At 47.3% G+C, this 24,681-nt stretch overlaps 3 protein-coding genes across 7 annotated transcripts in view; all 3 read left to right on the forward strand.

The window, feature by feature from the left end:
- The first annotated feature begins 202 nt into the window (after positions 1–202).
- On the forward strand, positions 203–10,061 carry rin1b (Ras and Rab interactor 1b). 4 transcript variants are annotated; one of them, XM_085906152.1, is made up of 12 exons: positions 203–478; positions 3,674–3,817; positions 4,203–4,317; positions 4,389–4,461; positions 4,602–4,693; positions 4,783–4,955; positions 5,026–5,310; positions 5,835–6,357; positions 7,246–7,557; positions 7,630–7,761; positions 7,827–7,996; positions 8,959–10,061. In XM_085906152.1, exons 2-12 carry the CDS (start codon positions 3,674–3,676, stop codon positions 9,280–9,282), a joined length of 2,343 nt encoding a protein of 780 aa, XP_085762278.1. In that variant the 5' UTR covers positions 203–478; the 3' UTR covers positions 9,283–10,061. The 4 variants fall into 4 exon arrangements, with proteins under 4 accessions (XP_085762278.1, XP_085762277.1, XP_085762279.1 ...); XM_085906151.1 differs by lacking the exon at positions 203–478 and adding an exon at positions 2,992–3,064; XM_085906153.1 differs by lacking the exon at positions 203–478 and adding an exon at positions 3,374–3,391.
- A 669-nt stretch (positions 10,062–10,730) lies between these two features.
- adisspb (adipose secreted signaling protein b) lies at positions 10,731–14,315 on the forward strand. Of its 2 annotated transcripts, none has more exons than XM_085906155.1 (6): positions 10,731–10,849; positions 11,479–11,569; positions 12,382–12,545; positions 12,662–12,800; positions 12,899–13,024; positions 13,689–14,315. In XM_085906155.1, the coding sequence occupies exons 2-6, from the start codon at positions 11,542–11,544 to the stop codon at positions 13,787–13,789; spliced, it is 558 nt and encodes a 185-aa protein (XP_085762281.1). In that variant the 5' UTR covers positions 10,731–10,849; positions 11,479–11,541; the 3' UTR covers positions 13,790–14,315. The 2 variants fall into 2 exon arrangements, with proteins under 2 accessions (XP_085762281.1, XP_085762280.1); XM_085906154.1 differs by lacking the exon at positions 10,731–10,849 and adding an exon at positions 10,864–11,039.
- Positions 14,316–16,564: 2,249 nt separating this feature from the next.
- Positions 16,565–24,681, forward strand: part of vax2 (ventral anterior homeobox 2) — a 10,053-nt gene continuing 1,936 nt past the window's right edge. Inside the window, exons 1-3 of the mRNA XM_085906410.1 lie at positions 16,565–17,291; positions 19,504–19,691; positions 23,799–24,681. The exon at positions 23,799–24,681 is cut by the window's right edge and continues 1,936 nt beyond it. Of these exons, the coding sequence (XP_085762536.1) occupies positions 17,075–17,291; positions 19,504–19,691; positions 23,799–24,284 (891 nt within the window). The 5' untranslated portion in view covers positions 16,565–17,074 and the 3' untranslated portion in view covers positions 24,285–24,681. The remainder of the gene's footprint in view (positions 17,292–19,503; positions 19,692–23,798) is intronic.

The following is a 24,681-nucleotide window of genomic DNA, read 5'->3' on the forward strand; positions in this document are numbered from 1 at the left end:
TCCAAATCTTTCCACCCCGATACGTCAAGTTGTGTGTGACGCACACGCACACGCACGGCGACTGATCGCCATGAAACTTTCCCACTCGTGAGTGCTCCAAATGCGGTGGGCGGCGCGCCCCTGTGGCCAAAGCAAGAAACAAAAAAACAACAACAACTTGAACCTGCAACGCTTTGGGACACAAATAGCGTGCTGACGTGCGACAAAGTGCAGTTTCCGGTGCAATGACGCGCCGAACGGCGTTTTCGTGACCACGCCTGAGCTCCATTTGGGCTTCCAGAAGTCGCCTGTAGTCTACTCGGTCCAAGTTGCAAGCGCTGGAGATGCGTTCAGTCTCCTCCTCCGCCTTGTCACCGACGAGGCGCGCATCTCCTCGCTGACGAGCTCGCGCCGCGCTCCTCCAGACGCGCACACGCCCTTCCAGCCGCCGCCGGGCGCCACCACGACGCGTCGCTCATCCCGTCCCGGGGAGCACAAGGTAAGTCACCTGAGTTCGGGGATCGCGCGTGACCTCCTGCGACGTGGCAGGCTCGCCCAAAAGGCGTCAACTTTTAGCCGCCGATGACGTCATTGGAAGGAACAATCGCAAAGTGAGTCTTAATTGGGGAGTTCAGGCGTATGAATGCCAGAGGTCGTCTAGGTGCCATGAGATCAGGTGAAAGCGAGTCCGAGTGGGCGGGCGGGCGGGCGGCAGCTCCCACTTGGGACGTTACATAATCGTCAAGAAGAGTGAAAAGCGCCATCCTGTCGGCGTGGGAGTGGACGTGATGCTTATTCGCGCTTTTCTCGCTTCTTGGTGCGCTCGACTCGACTCGACGGGTCCGTCCGAGCCGTCGCTTGCGCGTGTGCACGACATGCAAGCAAAGATCAGACATGCCAATTAAGTACTTCAAGAGCAATTACCAGACCTGCAGTTGTTGATTTCTTTTGGAATATTTTTAGGTTGGTTGTCCCAAAGCAGTCGTTATAAGGTAACTGTGGATTTTGAGCAGATTGCCTTACTTTGACACACAATATAGGTTGGCTTCATTATTTTTGTGCAATCAAGTTGGCTGAAGCTGGGGGCCATTTTGGATACTATTGTTGACTGAAGTTGAATGAAATGTGAAGCTTGAGATTTATTTTGAACTCATCAAATGTTTTTGTTGCTTTGTTTTCTTGACCAAATTCTGGTCACATTTGCTCAACATCTTTTTTGTCATTTTATGCAAAGCGATGCACGTTCTACTTTAGCGCCCAAAAAATTGATAGACAGTAAAGTCTGGAAGAAACTGAAAGTTTGCTATGTTTTAGCCCAGTAGATGGTAATTATTAAAGTCAAAATTGGGGGGGGGAATCCACAATTGATTTGTTTCAATAGCTTATAACACGATGAGGTGACCCCCCATACACACACACGCACACAGATATACGTCACGTCTGGTGTGAAAGTGTCCCATCAAGCTGGAGCGTCAATCATGACAAGCACCTGGTTGCATTGTCTGGTTGACCTGGGCGTCGATGACGCCATCTGGTGGCCACAAAAGTCATGCCCGGACCGCAGTCAAAAAAGAGAGTCTCTCCTTTAAACAGTGCATAGATGGTTATCGCCCCCCCCCCATACACACACTATTACATTAACACACACTCACAAACACAAGCAATTAATATGTAATCGCAGACCCCCCCCCCCCCCCCACACACACACACACACACAAGTCCCTTGAAAAATAATGAATATTCACAGTTATCTTCTTGGGCCCTTCAATCCAAGTGTTGCGTCCGGTTGTGTTGTGTTGTGTTTGTGTGACTCACAATCAGCTGTGTCACCCTCACACGCACACTAAAATGGACACCTGCCGTCAATGCAGAAAGAAAGCTAGCCAGCTCTACGTGGACACTTATAGCAGTCCCATTTGTCATCAGGATAAAATTAGCCGTCATCATGTTCACGCAGATGCGTTGCAGGCGGTTGACAAACTGTGGTGTTTTTTTTTTTTTTTTTTTTTCTTCCCCATTTCCACTTTTGCGTCACTTTGTCAAGCAACTATGGCAACAGTCATCAAATTTGATCCGTTACTATGAAACCCACAGACGACGACGCTAGGCTAGCAACTCAGTCATCAGAAAAGAAAAGTAAGCTCACAGAGTCACTATTCACAATACAAAGTGTGCTCGATGCAAACAGACAAGTTCTGAGCTGTCCAGGTTGCCAATGGCCGCTGTACCAGGAGATGGCAGCGTCTTCAAAATGGCTCTGAATGGTAATAAACGGCTTTCCTTGCTCGGAATGTCATCTCAAAGAAGCAAAGGCAGGGCAAAAAGTGGGGGCACTAATTCACCTCTGCTCTGACATGTACTCGGACAAAAAAAAACTCTCTCTGACCAGTAAATCAATCAATCAATCAATCAATCAATCAATCAATCAATCAATCAATCAATCAATCAATCAATCAATCAATCAACCAAGCAATCAATCAATCAATCAATCAATCAATATGGTACGCATTGTTTTCCACTGTAGGGGGAGTCCATGTAAGTGTGTTGGAAAAAGAAATAGTTATCTTCAGATGCCTGAAAAAATGTACTTGAGTACAGACGCAAAGTTATTTGTTCTAACCAGCGCTGCTGTTTGTGTGTGTGTGTGTGTGTGTGTGTGTGTGTGTGTGTGTGTGTGTGTGTGGGCGCAGTAGGAAATAGCGAGGGGTCGCGCTCCCCGAACGTCTCATACTCGCGCTCGGGTCACGATGGATGCTGCATGTGGAGGAGACCAATGGAATGATGCAAACAATCATCCTGGAAACACAAATGAGCTCTCTCGGGCTATTTCCACCCCCCCCCCCCCCCCCTCCAACTTGTGGTCGTCATTGCGAAGCGGCGCGCACGCACGCACGCACGCACACGTGCACGCACTCACGCACGCACACGTGCACGCGCTTCTGGAGGGGGAGGACTTACGTAACAGGTGTCAGGAGGTGCAAATGAATGGAAACAAAATATGTTCGGCAGTCGATTCCTTCAATGTTGCTGAAGCACGTGCTCACCGGACAAAATACAGTGGAGGGAGGGAAAGAAGATACACCTGGTACATCTTTATGATTTTTATGTTTTTTTTTTTTTTTGCCAAGCTTTGTGGGAATAAACATACAGTAGCCGCCTTGCCACTTTAACAAGCGCGTTGGCGTGTGCCTCGGCTGATCAGGGAAAAGGTGTTTCACTGAGTGGGAATGCCTACTAGAATGTGGAGGCCAGGGTTGCCATAGCTACCATCTGCTGCTACGCTGGCCGATGCTCGCCGGCAGCCCACGCGTTGTGACATCCGGCAGCACGCCGAGCCCGGCCCGGCCCAGCCGAACCCAGCCCAGCCCAGCCCGGCCCAGCCGTTCCGATCCGAGAACACACTGACGTTAGCGTGAGGCTTCCAGCTAGTGTGAAACCGTGTCAAGTTTCTTCCAAACTTCTGCCGGTTGTCTGTGAATGAACTTCACGAATGAGCAGGCAGCCGGCAGTCTTAACAGATTTAACACAAAACAAAACGGAACTGAACCGGCTCAAACGAGTAAAAGGGAATCTTTACTGTCAATGATAGCAACCTTATCTTTTGTGTCATAGTAAGCTAATGCTCCCGGTTCATTCACCAAATAGAAGAGCCCTGAAAAATGTCGCTATTTTCTCGAGCCGTTGCTTTTTTCAGATGCAGGAGGCGGACGCCTCTCAGCCGGGTCCCCAGCGGGCCTTGAGCGTCCTGGATCGTCTGCTGCTAACACACCCGGTATGGCTTCAGCTGTCGCTCAAGCAAGACTCGGCGCTCTACATTCTGCTGAGAGAGCCTGTTGGGGTGAGCGCAAGGACCCGTCCATTTCCGCTCCATTCAAAGTCACCGTTTTCTAACCCTGTTTGCAAACCTGCCAAATTGGACTGAAAAGAAAAATCAAGCTGTATATTACAAAGGAGCTTTTAAAATGAGGAAAGATCAGGTCATTGACTGGCTAGCTAGCAAGTGAGCAAAGAGCTAGCTCGCTAGCAAGTGAGCTCAAAAGCTTCCGAAGGTTCCTCAGCTTCCTCTTCTGCAGCGTCACTTCTTGCGACGTCTGGTCTTCTTGCTACCTAGCAAGTGAGCTAAAAGCTAGCTAGCTAGCTAACAAGTGAGCTATAAGGCCTCTGAAGGCTCCTCGGCGGCTCTTCTGCAGCGTCACTTCCTGCGACGTCTGGTCTTCTCGCAGACATTCTTGGTGCGCAAGTGCAGCTTGAGTCAGAGGAAGGTTCTCTGTGTGAGGGTCACGGCAGACAGGAGTTGGTCCTCCGTGAAGGAGTGCTTCATCTGTGAGGAAGACTACAGTGAGTCCGGCGACAGCGGCGCCGCGACTGACGGCGGGCCGTCACTCAAACTCTGCTTCTTCTTCTGCCAGCGTTCGCCTTGGAGAGCTCGGCGCTCAGCTTTCCGGACTTGTGTCGCCTGGTGGCCTTCTACTGCGTCAGCAGGTCCCGTTAGCCACACGTGCTTCTAGTGAACAGCAATTGTTAAGCAAAAAAACAATATTTCGATCACAATATTGACTCAATAGAAACAATATTTCATCTCATCGTCATTTGAAACAATGGTGGGATTGTTTTGTCCGCAGGGACGTCTTGCCTTTCCCTCTCCAGTTGCCGGACGCCATCGCCGAGGCCACCACGCACCGGCAACTGGAGTCCATCTCCCACATGGGCCAAGGTGCGTTCCGCCGCATCATCACCAGCACTTTTGGCGAAGGGGGAAGCCTAACTTCTCCCCGTCCTCTGTCTCATCTGGTCTCTACGCAGACTTCTGGAACTCGCCGAGCGCCTCGGAACTTCAAAATGGACCTTTGCCGGCGTCGGGCCTGATCCAGGCGGCGGCGGCGGCGGCCTCGGAGCGATGGCGGGCTCAGGGCCGCAGCGGTCAAAGCAAACTATGCTTCATAAATCCTCTCTTCCTGCAGCTGGAAGTCTTGTCGGTGGGTTGCCTCACCCCGAGGGAAGGTCAGAACCTGGGAGTTTACGCAGCCATCTTTTCCATTCCCCCAGCGTTCAGAACTCCAGAACCACAGTGCCTCGAACAAGCGACACCGTTTCAAGCGCAGCGTGCGACTCCGCCTCTCCGAGTCCTCCATGAATCTGTCTCTGGAGGGGGTGGGCTCCTACTCCCCGCCTCCGTCCGTGGAGATGCCCGCCGGGTCAGAGAGGTTGCGCGACTCTAATCCCCAGAGGAGAGTTCACTCGGGAGCAGGGGTCCTGAGGAGGACGCCTGCCGTGTCACCGGGGTCGGCGGGGTCCGAGGAAGAGGACGCCATGGCTGTGCGAGCGCCTCAAGTAAGAGTCTCAAAAACACCACCCCAATTCAAAAGTAGACATTTGTTCAAATAGGCTCAGATGAAAATCAATCAAGAAATCAATAGGATTGTGAATGAGTTCATAAATAACGAAATAAATCAATGAAATATGATTGATATCAATTAGGATTGACAAGCAAGACCAGTCTCAAGAGAGAAAGAAAATCTTAAGTCTTGGTCTCTGTGACTTTTGGTCATTTTGGGTCATTCTCAGGAAGCAAAGTCCTTAGCTTAGCGCGACAGCAATCTGTGGTAGATTGACCTGTGGATGGCGCCAGAGGGTAAGCAAGCGCAGTCATGGAAGAAGAAATCAAAGTAGCTGGGAAAACCAATTTCAGCTCCCTTCCTGGTTGGCTGGTTCCGTTTCACTTTGAATGGACCAAACTCAAGGATGAAAAGGGGAGCAAATGGAAACCCCGATTATCCTGTCGCTCAGGATCATCTTTCATCATCGGGCCTTGTCTCGATTCAGTCCAAAATTCAACATCTGTATGTGTGCTTCAGGTGGACCAGCCTCCCGACGTCCAGCAGCAGTCGGCGCCGGCGGCGGAGGGGCCCGCCATCGAAGTGGCTCTGCCGTCTCTGGCCGAGCTGGACAGCAACAGCTCCTTCAGCAGTCTGGACGAAGAAGACGATTGGGATTCGGATTCCGAGAGCGGGTTCCGCAGCCAGAGTCGGGGCCCCCGGCGGCCGCCGCTGATGCGCTCGCGAGGCCGCGGCGGACTGCGTCGCATGAGCGAGGCCTTTGTGTGTTTCTTCGCTCCGGACAAGCGTCTGACGAGACTGGTGCGGGAGCTGTCCCGGGACAGGCGCTCGCTTTTCGGCGGGACGGTGCAGGACTTCCTCCTGGCTCAGACGAGCTTGCTGAAATCCCTATCGGCCGCCTCGCCGTCCTCGTCGCCGCGTGTGACCTCCGTGGAAGTGCTGCAGGGTGTTCGCCTCTTTCTATGGCAGGCCAAGTCTTGCTTGCTGGAAAGCGGCGAGCTGCAACCTCCCATCGAAACATTGGTGCCGGAAAACGAGAAAGGTAAACACGTCCCATTGTTTTGTTGTAAACAATGGAAAAGTCACCCGGACCCGTGCGTAGGCTTGCGTGTGTGCGTGTTGCCCGGACTTCTGTGGGGGGGGGGGGGGGGGCGAGCCCTCGGCCGCTCGCCTTCCATCCTTCCTGCACTCTGATTTATCTGCCTTTGCGTCGGTGGGAGCCATTCGCATTTTTTTTCCCCTCACTCTCGTTTATCATAAAAAGATCTCACAGGCCCACGCACGCTTGGAGAGCGCACGATTCAAGGGGGGGGCGGTGTTACTGTAAAAACACAGAGTCACTTAACATATTTGTAAGCGAGCAAGATGGACGCATGAAATCTACTTTAGAGCAAGTGAGAGAGAAGCAAGCTGGCAATGGCAACAAAATGCAACTATATGGCTGCGCTACGTCCGAGAATTTCCAGACTCCACCAAAGTATTTCATTTCAATTCTCCTTTTCAAAATTTGCCACAACTGAATTGGTCATCGAATAGCCCAGCCCAGCATTGGACAATGTTAGCAAAGTTAGCCGAGCGCATTGTTGTGCTAGCATCAAAACGAATCAAACGTTTTCTTTTTAAGCGAGGTTGTCTAAACAGGTATTGTAAATAAAAAAATGTCAATTTCTCTACTTTATGACACGACACGAGTATTTCATTTCAAATCTTGCTTTAAAAATTTGGCGCAACTGAATTGGTCATTGAATAGCCCCGCACTGGACAATGTTAGCAAAGTTAGCGGCGCACATTGTTTGCTAGCATAGAAACAAATTAACAGTTGATATCGTAACTAAAAATGTTGTTCCGTACGTACGTACATTTCTTGACTTTATTCTTAAGCATTTGAGCAGATGAGGTCTGGCTCTTGTTTGTGTCCTGGTCTTTCCAGATCTTGCCCTGGAGCGTGCCATGTTCTCCTGCATCCTGCGTCCCCTCAAGTCTCACCTGGACGCCGCCCTGGCGGCGCTGCACCGGCAGGACGCGTCCAGCCAGCGCTTCAGCCGCAACCTGGCGCGTTTAAAAGAGCAGGGCGGCGCCGCCCAACGCTTGGGCGTGCGCACGGACCTGCCCGACAGGCGGCTGCTGGACAAAGTCAAGCAGAAGTTGGCGCTGATGCGCCGCACGCATTCGCCCGTCGACAAAGTTCTGCTGCTGCTGCAGGTCTGCAAGTGCGTGCAGAAGGGCCTGGGCGCCCCGCACGGTGAGACGAAAACTTCTGTCGGACCTTCCGGGTCAGAACCCTTCAAATGTCCAAGCGTTTGGTTCTCAGCAGGACAAGAAGTGAGCTGGGAGGATTTCCTGCCGTCGTTGTCCTACGCCATTGTGGAGTCCAACAAGCCTCACATCCTGATGGAGGTGGAGTACACGATGGAGCTGCTGGAGCCATCTTGGCTCGGCGGCGAAGGTCGGTGGTCCTCGGCGGAACCTCGGTGTGCTGAACTTGTCTGGAGTCCACTTTGCAATTTCCAGGCGGCTCCTACTTGAGCAGCGTCTTCGCCAGCCTGCATCTGATCCAGAGTCTGGACCCGGAGCGGACCGTCTCGGGCTGCCTTACGTCCGAGGCCCGGGAGGCGCTGAAGCAGTGGCGCTGTCGACGAAGCCTCGAGGCTCAGAAGCAGAAGGAGAACCTGCGGCGTCAGGTAGCGGCGGCCGCCTCGGTTGTCGAGTCGCAAACCCGGGTTAGCGAGTTCTCTCCAAAATTGGAGTCCTCCAGCCATTCTTTTTGAAAATGATTTGCATTTTGCAGAAACCCCCAGCTTTCGTAACGTGCTTGGAATTCATTTGAAGGGATTACTTTTGAAAAGTAATCCTCTGATGTGGGCCATGCATGAACACGCGCGCGCACACACACTTTCACCTGTTATCACATTGTTGGGTACAGACTGGGGGGCTGGAAAAAAAAAAAAAAAAAAGCAAAGCAAAGCGGCAACACTGCTAAGGTTTGCGTGTGGTCACGTGGTGCCTCTCCGGGCTTCAAATAGCCCGTCCAAGTGAGCCGGGAGCCAGATTCTGCTCCGACACAGGCGGGTGATTGGTGAGGCGAGTGCGATGAAGAAGTGGGCGGTCAGATAACATGAAATTTATTGAGCTGCATCTACGCACGCACGCACCCGAGCAGCCAAACACAATATGCAAACGGACAGCGAGGAGCTTGCAGACTCTGTAAGTTGGACCTGTTGACATTTCTCTCTTATCGCTGCATGTGTGTGTGTGTGGGTGTGGGGGGGCTCTCTTGTCTTTGCGCTTCTGAAATATTTTGAAGCCATTTGAAGTATTCTTCAGCCAAGTCCGACTTGTGCGCCGATTTTGTACTACCTCGTTATGCTGCAAGATGCAGGACAGGACTCGGGTCCTTTGGATGGATGTAGCATCATCAATTCAGAACTAGAAGAAGAGGCAGAGTTGTTTTTTGAAGGAGCTTTGGGTGAGGGAACTTGAAAATGTGTTCAGAATTTTAATTTCAGCCTTGCACGACCATTTAAAAACAAATGTTTTCATCTTGTGGAATTTGCTGTCCAGGATGTGCATCATTTTGGAGAGCGTAAGCCAATCTCTTCTCTTCCTGGATCTCTGAGTGTTGTTTGTGCCCCCCCCCTGCCAGAGGTGCGTTCGGATACTGTTCCAGGACGGGGAGCGGAGCGCCGTGCGGACCTTGCAGTGGCGAGTGGGCGAGAGTAGCCAGGCGCTGGCGCAGCTGTGCGCCGCCACCTTCGGCGTGACTGACCCGCAGCAGTACGCGCTGTACTGGCGCAGCGGCGGCGAGATGCGGCCCTTGCCCCCTCAGGCGCAGCCTCAGGACCTGGCGGGTCACAGCGAGGGAGGCCCCTCCCTCTCCTACCTGAGGACCGACCACGACTTCAGCAAGATGCGGCGGCTCACCCGAGGTGGCGCCGTGGACCTGAGTGAGTCGGTGTGCGAGGAGTGAGCGAGTGAGTGAGGTCATGCGAGCGGGGGAAGAGGGCGGGAGGAAGGAAGGAAGAAAGGAAGGAAGGAAGCCACTGACCCCCGCCGTGGGGGCGTGGGGTCGCGCGTGGAACAGAGCGGGAGCGCCTCTGGCTGCGCCTGCTGTGGAGGAGGCTTCCGTTTGTATGATGGAGGGGATGATGACGTCACAAACGCGCTCAAAGACCTCGATGCCATAGCTGTTGACTTTTAAGGAGACTTCCAAAGTCCGAAAAACTGTTGGTGCATTTCTGCCATATCCTTGGACGGATCCACAGCGCCCCCTCTGGTGTCTGCCGGGACGAGAGGCCGAAACAATTCTCTTCTCTTCTTAAATGAATTCTAAATTGTTCTTCTTGAGCAGCCGATCAGCTCCGGCCGGCCCTTCTTTATTGCTTTGCTTTCTCCAACGTCAATTGGGGCTCACCGTTGCACACGTGCTGGCCACCAAGCCGAACTGTTCTTGGAAGCTGTCGGCGGCCATCGGCTGGGTGAATGTGAATGTGAATGTGAGCGGAGCAAAAAGTGCCACTGACTGTTGTATTTCAAAGTAGCTTTGAATGTTCAGCTTGCAACACTCTTCAGGCTTTAAGCGGCAGTTCAAGTGATGACCAACCATGATGTGCATGCCTTCTGAAAACGTCAAGATTGGATTTGTAGGCTCTGCAAAAGTGGCGTGTGCATGTGTTTGCTGTGTGAGCTCACTATTCCTTTTCATTGTAAATGTGCCAGGTCATTTGCAAGAATAAAAAAAAAAAAACATTGGTGTGCAGCTGTGGGTACAAAGGTTTATTTATTTATTTATTTATTTATTTATTTATTTATTTATTTATTTATTTATTTTTATCCGTCATGTTGGATGTTGATCATGGATGCAAGATCAAACTAGATCAAAAAGCTGGATTTAAGGTCCTCATGGTCCTGAGGAGGTCAGAAGATTCCCCTGAGACCTCACCGAAATTGTTATGTAACAGGTTACCGGTATACTGTTCATTTCACCAAACCACTTATTATTAGGATTTAATATATATTTTCATTATTATTATGATGATGACTGATTATTATTATTCTTGAAAAAAAGAGGAGGCGGAATTTTAGTGAACCAGGCGTCTTACTTCCGGGTTAGAAAAATAATAACCAAAATAAATCGTATTTCATCGTCGTGCCAAATGTAATATATTTATGAATAACCGTGAAAAGTTTCAAGTAGCGTGATGTAGCTTCTTTTATTTGAGCTAACATTGATTGGCTGTGACCATTTGGAAAAAAAAAACTGCTTGGCATATCATGTCTCGTGTTTTTGGTATTTGAAGTAGTTGAAGCGTCGTGACGTCAGCAACCACCAGTCGAGTCGATGAGGAAAAGCCGCCAGTGGGTGGCGCCACATATCCATATTTTAAAAAGGGAACCCAAGCCACGTGACCGAAGGCGGAAATGGAGCGGCGTGACGAGGGAGACGAGTTGAACGTGAGCTGCCCGAAAAAGGAAAACACACGAAAATCCCTGCTTAACACTCAACAACACGCGCAACGTGCGTCTGTGCAACTTCCGTAAGTCGGCTGTGTTTGGACGTGAAAGGCCCATTTTGGCTCTCATGCCTCACTCGCCATGTTTTATTTGCTTGCCGATCTTTGGCTTCATTTGAAGTGTCACCTTGGCTTCTGGGGAAATTTGAATGAATTCTCATCACCTTGACGACTTCTTTCCCCCTTTTCTATGATGAAGTCGGATTTTCTTTTTGTAAGTCGAAAGTGTTTCCATCTCAAAACACTTGTCGTGGAAATGGGCCAAGTCATCCTTTTCATCATGAATGCCTTCAAAATGATTTACAGTTAGTGATGAAACGTTTAATAAGACGTCTGGCAGAAATGAGGTTCATGAGGAACCAAACAAATATCAATACCGAGCTCTGGTATAACTCTGTATTGAAGTAGAACTTCGGCTCATTGTGTTTGAAGAAAGGCTTCATCCTCATTTGACTCCTTTTTTATGATTGGAAAAAAAAAAAAACACCCAGCTGTGATGATGCTTATGGCATGGAGCCACCATCCAGCTAATCCTCTTAGAGAATTGTTTTGCTCTACCGGCCGGTAGCACATTTATTCGCTCCCACTGGACCAACACACGCACGCTCGCTTCCCGTCCCACGACTTTGTCTCTTTTTGTATCGTCCTCCAAGGCGAGACGTAGACGGAGTGATGGCCAGATTGTCGTAGGGCGTGTCCACCTCGCTCCTGGGATCATGGCTGATGCCGCCACAAAGAAGAAGAGTGAGTGTTGAGAATATCGCCTGCCTCTCATCCTGTTTTAATTGCTTTTTTTTTCTTGGTCGCCACTCGTGACGCCGTGGCTTTCGGCTGAAATTTCATCACGACGATATAACCTGCAGATGAACTGAATTTGACCCTCACTAATTTTTCCGATCCGAACAAAACACGCCGCCGTCAAAATTCACATTGTTAGAGAACCAAAAGTTGTGCTGAAAGAATGTCGATGATGGATGGATGGATGGATGGATGGATGGATGGATGGATGGATGGATGGATGGATGGATGGATGGATGGATGGATGGATGGATTGACATAGGCGGATGGCTAGCAAAGAAATATTCTTACTGTGGTCTCTTTTTTTGTCTTAAATGTTCATCAGCATCACAGCCACTATCTTTAGCCTAGCATAAATCTGCTAGCTATTGCTATAAACCATTTTTGTATTGCCCTTGAATCATTGAATCTTACTGGACCCCTGCATGGATTAGGGGCAGATGTTGAGAGGGATTTATCTGAAATAAGACCGATCCGTTTTGTGTGCGTGTGTTGATCTGCTTTTGTGTGGGCTTAGCCTTGCGCTCGTTAAATATTGCTGCTCAGGGGCCACATTTGATGCAGACAGATCATTCGTGCCGGTAAAATGGTTTATTTTATGATCAAATAATGGATCTACACTGACAATCTCTTTATTGATTGAAGCCCTTTGCCTTTCTGAACTTTTCACAAATTGACCATACTTTTTAATGTGACCCTATCCTGAACAAAAATAATCTCTTAATTTTTTTATTTTTTATTCAACCCCCCTCCCCAAGGGTCTACTAAGGCGGGAGGCGTTCGCTTCTCGGAGAAAGCGGCTGGCGCCCCGGCGGCCGGCGCCCAGGCGCCCGGCGCTCCATCGCACGTCCACTTTGACGACAAGCTGCACGACTCCGTCATCATGGTCACGGCGGAGGATGACGGCAGCTTCCTGGTCAAGGTGACGGCCACCTTGAAAAGTTTGAACGCTCTTCATCTTCTGTCGGACAGGACTGGGCTCGGAATGGGGCCGCCGGAGCTCGGCTGGCTCGCTCACTTGAATTTCCTTGCGTTCAGTTGGGCTTCCTGAAGGCGCAGCACCGCTACCAAATGGCCTTCACCCTGCCCGAGGTGCCGGCTCTGGGCAAGGAGGTGTGTCTGGCGCCCAGGCCTAGCCCCCATCTGCGGGTCATCGACGTTTCGCCTGCTCCCGAAGGTGACAGACACGCCGGACGCATTAGCTTTTTTTTTTTTTTTTTTTTTTTGGCGTCCCCCTCAGCCAGCCCCTCCCTCCCTCCCTCCCTCCCCCTGCAGGCGGTCTGAAAATGACGTGCGAGTACATGGCTCAACAGGAGGGGGTGCTGTGTGAGAAGGTCCAGCTGCTGAGCGAGGCCAACGACGACGTCTGCGTCACGGTCAAAGTTCACGCCAGAGTCATGGGTATGATGTCATCTATGGACTACCCGCCTTTTCACCAATCGATAACAAAATGACATTTATTCAGCTTATTTCGAAAGTACATATTTCATATCGATATAGAACACAGTTAGGCCCTATGAGTTCAATATGAATTTTATTTCTAAAGTAGATATTTCATATAGACTAAACGGTATGATAAAAAAGATGCTATAATAGAACACAGTAAGGCCCGATTTTTGTGATGTGATGATTTTTTTTTTTTTTACACCAATCAATAACAATATGGAATTGATTCAGTTTATTTCTAAAGTACGTATTTCATATAAACAAAACGGTGATGATTTTTTTTTTACACCAATCAATAACAATATGGAATTGATTCAGTTTATTTCGAAAGTACATATTTCATATTAACCAAACAGTATGATGATCAAATAAAAGATGCTAAATAAATAAATACCCTATCCACTCCACTTTTCAATGAACAAAGAGTTACGATACGCTATCATCGAGCTCAACTCTCCGGCAAATATTCTTTATCTGCGCAAAGAGCGATTCGCTTTGTCTGTGTTATACTGCCCCCAGCTGGTCAAGGTGTGCAGACCATCTGGCAGACCATTGTACATGAAAAAGGAAAGTAGCAAAAGCTAAGGTGTATTTCCCCCTTTCTTTCTTTTCTACCCAGACCGCCATCACGGCACGCCCATGCTGCTGGAGGGCATTCGCTGCATCGGCGTGGAGCTGGAGTACGACTCGGAGCAAAGCGACTGGCAAGGCTTCGACTGACTCTCAAACTTGACATTTTCTCAGCATCACTTCATCAGCCACTTAGGCGGCTTTGCTAATGCTAACGCTAGCACCGCAGCACTCCTTGCTATTTGGTTTTGACATGCTCGTGCTTGAAAGTGACTCTTTTGCTCAGGATCTTCCTCCACTCAATTGATCCAAAGGGTTCCTTCATGATCGGAACGAGGCTGATTGACATGGCGAGATGGGCGACGGGACTCAAATGTTTGTTTACAAGCCATAAGATGATTTGTTCCCTTTAAAGGCTGAAAATGTCACATTATTCGAGGAGGCCTACTTGTGTGTGCTTGCGTGTTGGTATTCATCAAGTGCCTTCCTCCTCCTTCCCGTCTTCACACTTCCCGCCACGTCGAGTACGAGGAGAACCAAATCCATCGGGGACATCAATGCTCAAATTTCTACTTATCTTACTGTCTTCAGCATTAAATGAAGACTTCTTGTTTCGTGAATGTCAAACTTGTCATTTTTGTATTTGTCTCGAATAAATGGAAGCGTTTCTATGTGACTTGCGGCAGTTCCTTGGATGCCCGCTAGGTGGCGGTTTCGGCTGCTGAAGGTATTTGTCTGGCCCAAGTGCACATTAGGAGAAGCAGACGAAGCAAGCGCTCCGCAAAATAATTACTTGTGAAGGTTTCGATGGCTCCAATAACGGATAGTTATTTTTAATAATCGTATCAATTACGAATGGTTGCTTTTTTCTTCTTTCAGACAGAAATGTGGAAAAAAAAGCGCTGAAACAGTGACAAAATAAATGTACTTCTTCCAAATCAATAAAGTATACAACAGGAGTAAATAATTTCTTCTTTTTTCCTCCCGCTAAAAAGTGAACAGAGGTTTTCGATAAATTAATTAAAAGCAGTTTTATTTTCTTAGTTAAAAATATGTTTGATTTGTGCCTGGGGTTCAAACGTCTTTATTTTGTCGGTTAGCAGCAAAAGACGCCACAAAACATGTATTAATCATCATCGTAAATTTCAGAATATAATTTCAAATGTGTTGAAATAAATGTGACAATCAACTTGGTGTTACACAAGGTCGGAAGTATTGTTGAAAGTAGTTTTAAAAGGTGGACACGCTAAATAAAAGTGTCCATTGACGCTCGCGATTCCGGAATTTACGGGCAATACATTGTTGAAATAAGTCTCAAATGAACGGACGAAAGACTGACTTCTCGGGAGTTTTCATTTTTTTCAAACAAAAGCTCTGTCATCTCTCTTTTTTTAATGAATGAGCTGGAAGAAAATGGCTGCAAAAGTTGAGTTAAGTTTGCTTCGTTTTTTTTATTTTTTTATTTGCAGAAATGCTTCATAATTTGGCAACATTGCAAAGCTTCAAAGCAGCAATTGATGGCACCAAAACAGGCTGGCTGGCGCAAGGTGAAGAATAACACACACACACACACACACACACACACACACACACACACACACACACACACACACACACACACACACACACACACACACACACCGGCCAAAATCAGCGAGAATGCATCTTCACTAAAGTCAAATGCTGAAATCGTAGCAGCGGTGAATTAGTGTGTGTGTGTGTGTGTGTGTGTGTGTGTGTGCACGCGCAGCAATCAGCCTCCTCTTGTCTCTGCTGAGTGCCTCGTGTGATTGACAGCTCCTATTGATGGCGGCTGAGATTAGGCCGGGCGAAAGGCGTAACGAGCCGCCGCACTGTGCCGTAATGACGACCTTGGAAAGAGAACAAGCAAAACTATAATTATATAATCCCGCACAAGAAACGCTTGTTTGCTGGAAAGCGTCACAACAACGCACCGCAGGTGCACGCAGCACCATCAACACAACACATCAAGTCCAATAGGGGCGCACGGGCGTGCGCGCGCGCTCGTGCCTGGCTTGGGTTTCCTGCAAGAAGCCGCTTTCCAATCTTGCAATCTTGCAGCAGCTTCCTTTGGCTTGAATTCTCTCGCAGGTTGTTCGGAAATCAAAGTGCGATCAGCAACAACAGAGGTCATGTGCCACATACTGGGCATTGTGATATTTTGGATATATATGACATATGATGTATATTTGATATGTATCAAGTTGATCAACTAGATGAGGGACTATAGATTTGATATTTTGTACCTTAAAGCCCCGTGGTTCACCGACTGGTCTTATGTCTTTGCAATGTGGGAGGAAACCGGAGCTAATGTAGTTTTATATGAGAGGTGGTCGCAGTAAAGTTTGTGAGATGGTATTTTCCATATATATTCAATGAAATAATGAATGAATTCACTTGTTTTATTTTCTGTGCATGACACACAACCAACGTTTGATGAAGAATATTAAATTGTATTTCAAATGAGATGATAACAAATCCTCATAATAATAACAACAACAACAATTAATATGTATAAAGCAAACATTACATTTAGATTGCAATAAATTGTATGCAATTATACCTAATTCTAGATTGAATTGCTGCATACTTAAATAACCGATGTGTAATTTTATCCAAATATACGTGTGAGCGTGTGTATTTGGTGTGTGCGTGTTAGCCTATATGATACGTGTGTGTAGCCTATTCTATACAAAATCGGTGGCAAACATTCGATGTTGTGTTACAAATCCCCAGTTGAGGGTTTCCTCGCTTTACGACGGTTGTATACGAGAAAGGGACTGGGTGGGGCGGGGGATGTGTGTGTGTGTGTGTGTGTTGGGGGGGGATTCCCACTCCGCCCGTATTCAGATTTCCGGCTGAGGTGTGACGTCTTCACACTCGCCTTCCGATGAGAGCCAATCAGCGAAGACCCGGAAGTGACGCCACTTAGCCGGTGAAGTGGCTTTTCCGAATCGAAAAGGAAGACGCAGGACGTAACAAACTGGTGGCCGAGTGCGTTTCCTGTTACAAAGTTGTCTCTTCGACTCACTAGAGTCCTGCCCGTGTGTGTTAGCGTTTTTGAGGCGGAGAGGGGGGGGGCCCACCTCCTCTCCTGCTAAAAAAAAAAAAAAAATCCTCCTGCCCCCCCACCCACTCCTCTTTCGCACCTTGCCTGAATTCCTTCGCCACTTGTCGGCTTCCGTAGTCTCGTTGGGCTCGGCTCCCCGAACGGGACTTGGGCGTCATGCCGGCCACACACCTGCGGTCCGGTACGTTTGCGTGCCAGGTGCTTCCACTCTGAGTGGACTTTTATTCTCCCGTGGGGGAGAGGAGTGGAGGGCATGCCCCCCGCGCCCCTCCAAGCGGACGAGAAGAAGTAGAAGAGGAAAGAAGGGAGGGAGCAAGGAAGGAAGGAAAGGAAGGAGCTGCATTATGTTCGATCAGGCCGCGATGGGCGATGGGAGCCCCCACCGCTGCGGAGCCAAGCCGCTGTGTCCGGAGCGTGCGGACGCCAAGTGCCGCTCGCCGCTCCATAGCTCGTCCGACACCCCCGGCACGTCGTCGTCCACGCCGACCTCGTCTAGCGAGGACGGCCACGACAAACTTTTAGGAGTGGACCCCGACTACTGCCGTAGGATCCTGGTCAGGGGTGAGTACGGCATAATTGCAACAATCTTCCAAAAAAAAAATCGGTCACTTAATTCGTTTTTCTTGCAACATATCAATAAACATGATCGCTCCATTTATTTATTTTTTCCTAATCACAAACATTCAGGAAAAGAAAAAAGGGGGAGGCTTAGTGGTCTTTGTGTGAGATGTTACACTCTTTCTGGCTTTTAAATCACCCAATCGTTTTGAAATCCGGTGAGTGTATTTAACTCGGATTTGTTTGTTTTAAGCCCATGTTAGGTTCTTTTTAACCCGGCACTTTTAAAAAGCGTATTTTGAATTTAGTCATCATCTGTCAACGCCCTCCGATACAAGAGGCCATCAGAACGAGTCAAAATAATAATGATGATCAAATGCACCCTTAAAACTGTAACTCATCCAGAAAAGTAAAAAAAAAAACACACACAAAAAAAAAACCAATTGACTATGGGATGTTTTGTGTCAAAGCAAGTTATTTGGGAAGTTTTGTTTAAAAAAAACCGGCTTATTCTGTACAAAACAAGCCTGAAAGTTGGTTCAAAGTGACCCAAGCAGCAGGCCGGTCCAATTTTTGAGCAATATCTATTTTTTCCAATTTATTGAAGCACTTCAAATTGAAAGTGTAAAAGTTTATTTGTAACTTCATTTGCCGAAGACTCCAAATGTTGCCAACAGTGCAATAAGCGTCATATACGTCATACACAAACCCACACCAAAATGTGTAAAAACGTTGAATAAAAAAAAAATAAAAAAAAAATAGAATGCAGTGTATAAACCCTACATGCAAATAACTCGCGCGAGCGTGTTTTTTAATGTAAAAAAAAAAACGATAATGGGAAAATGGCAGTCCACAAAACGAGATTTGTGACTAGAAAATGGCGACTATGATTTTGGCTTGCTTTTCAATTGCTTGGTTTCCGTAGTTTGGTTCTGTTTATTTTTTTCTTCTTAAGGCCGGGGGTCACGCAGAGTTCAGCGTACTCGCTTTCGTTTTTTTTTTTGTTGTTTTTTTTTTTTTCCCCGGCGAGCTTACACATACGCAAGAAAAAAAAAAAAAACCCGCAGGTCTTGTAGTCAAGCGGCAATGGCGCGTCACCTTTTGCGTCACATTAGCCGTAAAAAGCAAAAAGAAAACAATGAACAGACTTCTTAGCCAGCAAGCAAATTCCCGTTGTTTTTTTTGTGTGTGTACACTTTGCACGTGTTTTTGCCTCATTTCAGCGAGTTGCCTGAATCATCTTTAATTCAGGGGGCGGTTGTTGATTTTTTTTGGAGTGCACGGCTTCCATATTTCATGACTTCAAACGTGTGGACAAAGAGCGCGACCAACGGCAACAAATAGACGTGGCTTGCTTGAGGGGGGTCGATGGCGATACGACAATGATTCTGGCCAGCGATCTGCTCTCTTATTTCTAAGTTGGAAACAAAACGACTCATGCGTCAGGGAATGTTTCGTGAATATCTAATGATGACCCCAAGTGCACGTGAAGCCCTTGTGGCCTATTAAGATGAAGGCCGATAGAAATAAATGTGACTTGACTTGACTAAGTCCCTAAAAGCAACAGCAGTGTGTCATCCATCTCATTATTCCAAATATTAGCAAGGAGCAGAAGGCAAAATCATTTTCCTATGACCACCACTGATGTTCCTAAAATCAAATATTTTTAACAATACTGATATTAATACTATTTTATGTGTGTGACTATATTTGTATGTAGGCCAATGTATTCTATGTATGTCTGGGTTAGCCTTTTATTATTATCGTTGTGTTATTTTATTATTGATTTGATTTTTATTATTTGGTGCCGTTGCTAGAGTATAGTAAGAATATTTCATATTTAATCCTTGTTCATGCTGCTGCCATTTACAATGTTAATAATAGTCATATAATAATGCTCGTAATCATCGTAACATTATTGTCATGACATATGGACAATATTAATATAGCATATTTATATTTATTCTTATATATATATGATATCAATATCGTGTGTGATATTATTCTTACTTATTGCTAGAATTACTCATCATCACAGTGTTAATGAACAATGTATTGTTTTGAAATAAATTCAAAGATTATTTCTACAACTCGTTGACTGTAATATTATTATTATGATGATGATGATTATTCTGACTTTAAAGCTCGGTAGTGAGATGGAGACCGCCTACTGCTGACAATGAAGCCAGTGTCTTTCCTTGTTTTGGGCCCGCAGATGCCAAAGGCACCATCCGCGAGATTGTGCTGCCCAAGGGCCTGGACCTGGACCGGCCCAAGCGCACCCGAACCTCCTTCACGGCCGAGCAGCTGTACCGGCTGGAGGTGGAGTTCCAGCGATGCCAGTACGTGGTCGGCCGGGAACGCACCGAGCTGGCCCGACAGCTCAACCTGTCCGAGACGCAGGTGAGGAGACGGTGACGTGACGCCGGCGTTAGGAAGAAAGACAGTCAATCGCATGAATTATTTGCTTTACAAATGCAAAAGAAATACTTTGTTCATCAACGGAACAGTACCGACGTGCTACTTTTATTCATACGGCTCCCTACAAGTTTGCTCATTGGGTTAGAAAATGAAGGGCGAAAAAAGTGTCACGTTTCGCACGTGGCCACTTCAAATCTCGGATGTATACAATCATCTGACATTCCTGCACAATAAATACATACATAAATAAGCTCATAAATAAATACATACATAAATAAATAAATAAATACGTGTGTGTGTGTGTGTGTGTGTGTGTGTGTGTGTGTGTGTGTGTGTGTGTGTGTGTGTGTGTGTGTGTGTGTGTGTGTGTGTGTGTGTGTGTGTGTGTGTGTGTGTGTGTGTGTGTGTGTGTGTGTGTGTGTGTGTGTGTGTGTGTGTGTGAGACATACATACATACAAGAATAGAGTTGTTTGTTAGGTCTAAGTATGATCATTCCAACATTTTTTGTCTTTTAAAGATTACAACTTTAATTTTGTTATTGTCGCATTGCAACTTTTGAATCCCTTTGAACTCCTTTATGAAATTTTGGGCTTCTGGTGCAGTTTAGGATAATGAGGAGGGTCTTTGGAAATAAAGAATTGTTTCTGGAGCGGATACAAAAATTTCCACACAAACCTGTTTAATTTTTTTTTTGATAAAGAGTTAAGTCACCAAGAGAAATAATTTCGTATTTGCTCTCCATTGACTTTGAAGTCAATTGATTGTGTCAAGTCAGTTCCAGAGGTAAAGGCCAAATAAACGACTGCAATCCATTTCATTTAGAACCTTAAAACCAAAATCAAAGCAAATCTGGAAGCCAGAGTAGCCGAAATAAAGTTCAGCTGTTCGACTGGACTTTTCAACAGGTCTGTGTGTGCGTGCGTGCGTGCGTGCGTGTGTTTTGTCAGTGACATCACAGAGTATGTAAGCGCGAGCAAAGCGCCGGCGTTGTCTTCCAGCCTGGACGAGACACGACGACAGTGGCGCGTCGCGTCGCCATTCAGACTGTGCGCGTATTGTTCGAGCAGACGGCGTCTGGTCGCGCGCAACGCATAGTGGCCGGATTGTGCCCACGCCGGAAGTCGCACCAAAAAGGCCTTGCCGCACGCAAAACGAGACTCCGCTCGATGGAGATTCAAGACAAATTGGAATCGAGATACTTTCTTTTTCGTGAAATAAGCAATCCCAAACAAATGGCAAGTTTTGATTGGAAAGATGCAAGTGGAGTCAATTGAGCCGAATCGAATCATTTCATCATCTTGAAATAGGTCCGGAATCGTCTTTTGGAAGAGGACGACCCAAAACTCGAGAACTGAGGTGTAGCGAATCCAATCGAATTTGAAAAGTGAGTCGTCGTTGAACGCTAATGGTTTGGAGCACATTTGTCTCACCAAATGGAGGCTCACCTGAGAGCGCCCCCTAGTGCCGGCGTGTCACCTGGCGAGGGGGCTCATAACCGTCGTCCCAAGTGCTTTTGTGCTAAGGAGGGATTAGGGCGGCCATATCTATCAGGCCTGGTATAAGACGGGGTTAACCCCCGGCTGAACCTGGCTACTCTAATGGCCGTCGCTCCCGCTGGAGATTCCTTTTTGGATCCGACGCTTCTCCCGCTGGCTCACCAGCGCCAAACTCATCTTGGTCACGGGCCGCACGGGATGGCTGCATTTGTGTGCGCTATTTAACCCGAGTTAGCTTTTTGGCCCACTTTCCGGTTGTGACCTTTTCCCACGCATTCAAATTAGGCATGACCAGGTCAGGTCTTGCTGAAAAGTCATAATTTATAGTCATATTTCAAAAAGGGAATAAAAAAAAAAAATACAACTCTACCCTGCTAATGTGTCTTTTTTTTTTTTTTTTTTTTTTTTTTGGAAAAGATGCCTTTTATTCTCCCAAAAATACAACTTCATATAGATCATCGAAAAATGTGTCCAAGGAAAAAACAAAATTCGACTTATTTACGTCTATGCTGCTTTAGAATCCGTGGAGGATCGCCTTGGCTTAGTGTAAGCCTAACTTTAATATTATCACACACAAAACCCCTGAAATTAAACAATAAATCAATCAATCATATGAAAATACAGTTGACTTAACGCGGCAGTTAGCCACGTTAGCCGGCTAGCCTTAGCCACAAGCATCATTTGCACATTATAGAGGCATGTAACCATTGAGACCCCTTGAAAAATGAATTCATGTCGAAATATATGTGAGCTTTTTGTAAAACGTCACTATGTTGAATATTTTTATTTTTTTCCAGCCACTAGATGAAGTCATTACATTTTCTTTTGTCCTTTCTTAAGATTCCACCAATGCCGGTAGTATTTTGATGGCAACCAATTTCTAGTGCGGGGCTCCAGATAAGCTTTTTTTTTTTTTTAAAAACAATTATTTCGACTAGGAAGATAGTGTGGACCCTAACATGAAATTGTACAAGCCCAAGTAGAATATTTTGAGACCAAACATTGAAAATGAACACATTTTATTCTTACTCATTTTCAGTCTCATGCGCTGAACATAAATGTGGTAAAGTTTGTCAACAACCAAAAATATTCAAGAATTATCTGGAAAAAATAAATAAATAAATATATATATATATATATATATATATATATATATATATATATATATATATATATATATATATATATATATATATATATATATATACTAGTTGCATTAGCTGGAGTAGCAAGAGCACATAAAGTAGCTCAACGTCATTAAAAGTAGCCTACAACATTTAAAGGCACATTTTTAAGCAAAGAAATGAAAAGTAGCTTAGTAAAAATTGAAAAGAACTTTCTATGTAAGAACAAAAATTTGGAAAAGGTGTCTTGAAAAGTACTTGAAAGAAATAGCAGCAGATGGCAGTTACAGAAGTAGCTCAGTGGCCTGGTAGTAGACTGGAAGGTTGTGGCTTCAAAGACTATAAAAATGAGAGCCATTGCCTCCCTGCTTGGCACTCAGCATTAAGGCTTGGAATTGATATCACCAAATGATTCCCGAGCACGGCGCCGCTGCTGCTCACTGCTCCCCCAGGGGTTGGATCCAAATGGGTTCAACGCAGAGGACAAATTTCACCACACCCACATATATATATATGTGTGTGTGTGTGTGTGTGATGATGATGATCATTGGGACTTGAAGTTTGACTTTAGCTACAGACTGGAAAAACTGCATTTCATTCACCAGAAAGTCCCTTTTATTTATGATTTCTTTTTTTATCGCTGCCTACCGGCCGCAGTTTGTTTGCTATAGCGGCAAAGTTGCGCTTGACGACGCCCGCCCGGCGACGCCCGGCCGGCCGGCCGGCTCGGGGCAAAATACAGGTCATGCCATATCCAGATCCTTCCCGGTAATCTGTGCCCGAGCGCTGAACCCTGGATCCCATTAAAAAGGATTTACGTGCAATAGTGTAGATGTAGCAAAGGCAGCTTTGCTTTCTTTTCCTCTCATCAATTCCCCTCCAATCAAATCCCTCGCCATGGATAGTCGCTGAAGCCCCGCCCCCTCCCTCCCGGCCGGCCGGCCAAAGGCGTAGTAAGAGCTGTTTATGGAACCTCGGCCCGGCCATCTCATTATCCGCGTCACGCCCGCCCCCCCCGGCCGACTCATGAGCTCACTCGCTGGAGCCCCCCGGCGACTCCGCCACTAAGGGTGCGGCGATAGCGTCTGGCGTAAACGTTTTATCTAGTCGGTAAGCAAAGTCCGGCTAACGTAGGCTCCATCTGGTGCTGCGCTAAACATTCACTAAACGGCCAGTGGAACTTGAATGTCAAACCGACGTGACGCATTGGAGATTGAAAGACTCCAACCTTTATTTTTATCCAACTCAAGAACACTAGCCTCATGCTAACAAAAATAATGCCAAAAAGGCCTGGGCCGTTTCGTGTTGAAGAAACGAGACTTCCAATACAAATGGTTGTAATTAGTACATTTGAACAGAATGAAGAAATTGAAAAGGATTGCTGAACCACAAGCGGCGTCACTCAAAAATCTTTCAATGTTTGTTTGTCTGCCTGCCTGCCTGCCTGTTGACCGCCCGCCCGCCGCAGGTGAAGGTGTGGTTCCAAAACCGTCGCACCAAACAGAAGAAGGACACCAGCAAGGATTCGGACAAGCGCACGTCGTCTTCTTCCGAGTCTTTGGCCACTTGCAACATCCTGCGTCTCCTGGAGCAGGGGCGGCTCCTGTCGGGCCCCGCGCCGCCCACCCCGTCCCCCCTGCTGGCGCCGCCGGCCAACGCTTCTCTGCTGAGCGCCGGCTCCAGGGGCGGCTCCTCGGCCTCGCCCGGGATCGGCGGCAGCCCCCCCGGCTCGCTGGCCTTCGGGCTGCCCCTGCACGCGTTGGGCGGCACCCCGCCGTCCCCGCGGCTGGCTGTCGCGCCGCCGCCGCACTCCCTCTGCTTCTCAGTGCCTCTGCTAGGCGGCGGCCATCACGAGCTGACCTCGGCCTACGGCTGCGGCTCCTCGGCCTTCGAGCCGTATATGAGGATGGACCGCAAGGAGGGCGATCTGGGCGGCAAGAAAACCGTTTCCTAAAGTGACTGGAGCGCTATGGGAGAGACTGGCCGTGCTGTTTTGATTGGCAGCGAGGTGAGGCCCGGAAATTTCCCAAGAAATGCTCAGGCTGTGTTCGCAATCACTCGGCCGTCTTGTTCAAATGAGCGCTGAGCGCAGTGCCTTGGAAAGAGGGAGCGGCTCGGGCTCGGCATCCACCTGACCGTGTTTTGCGTGTCGTCAAACTTTGGCCACTACTTCCAATTCTTAAAATCCAGTAAAATCAAAATGGAAACGGAACGTGTTTGAAATGTGAGTTGGTCACATGTTAATTCACTCATCATCGCTAAATCATCAATTGTAATCAATAAACGTTTTAATTCACTCATCAATAAATAATACATTGTAAATCATTTCATCCAAAAAAAAAAAAAGAAGG

The sequence above is a fragment of the Syngnathus leptorhynchus genome, chromosome 2 (assembly GCF_054491065.1).
Source record: "Syngnathus leptorhynchus isolate UIUO chromosome 2, UIUO_Slep, whole genome shotgun sequence".
NCBI lineage: Eukaryota > Metazoa > Chordata > Actinopteri > Syngnathiformes > Syngnathidae > Syngnathus > Syngnathus leptorhynchus.

Coding starts and splice junctions, on each gene's coding strand:
- adisspb (XM_085906154.1), top strand. CDS start 11,016: ATGATGAAGTCGGATTTTCTTTTT. Junction 11,570..12,381: donor TGCCGCCACAAAGAAGAAGA/GTGAGTGTTGAG, acceptor CCCCTCCCCAAG/GGTCTACTAAGGCGGGAGGC. Junction 12,546..12,661: donor ACGGCAGCTTCCTGGTCAAG/GTGACGGCCACC, acceptor CCTTGCGTTCAG/TTGGGCTTCCTGAAGGCGCA.
- rin1b (XM_085906150.1), top strand. CDS start 3,599: ATGCTCCCGGTTCATTCACCAAATAGAAGAGCCCTGAAAAATGTCGCT. Junction 4,956..5,025: donor TGCAGCTGGAAGTCTTGTCG/GTGGGTTGCCTC, acceptor CCATTCCCCCAG/CGTTCAGAACTCCAGAACCA. Junction 7,997..8,958: donor AGGAGAACCTGCGGCGTCAG/GTAGCGGCGGCC, acceptor CCCCCCTGCCAG/AGGTGCGTTCGGATACTGTT.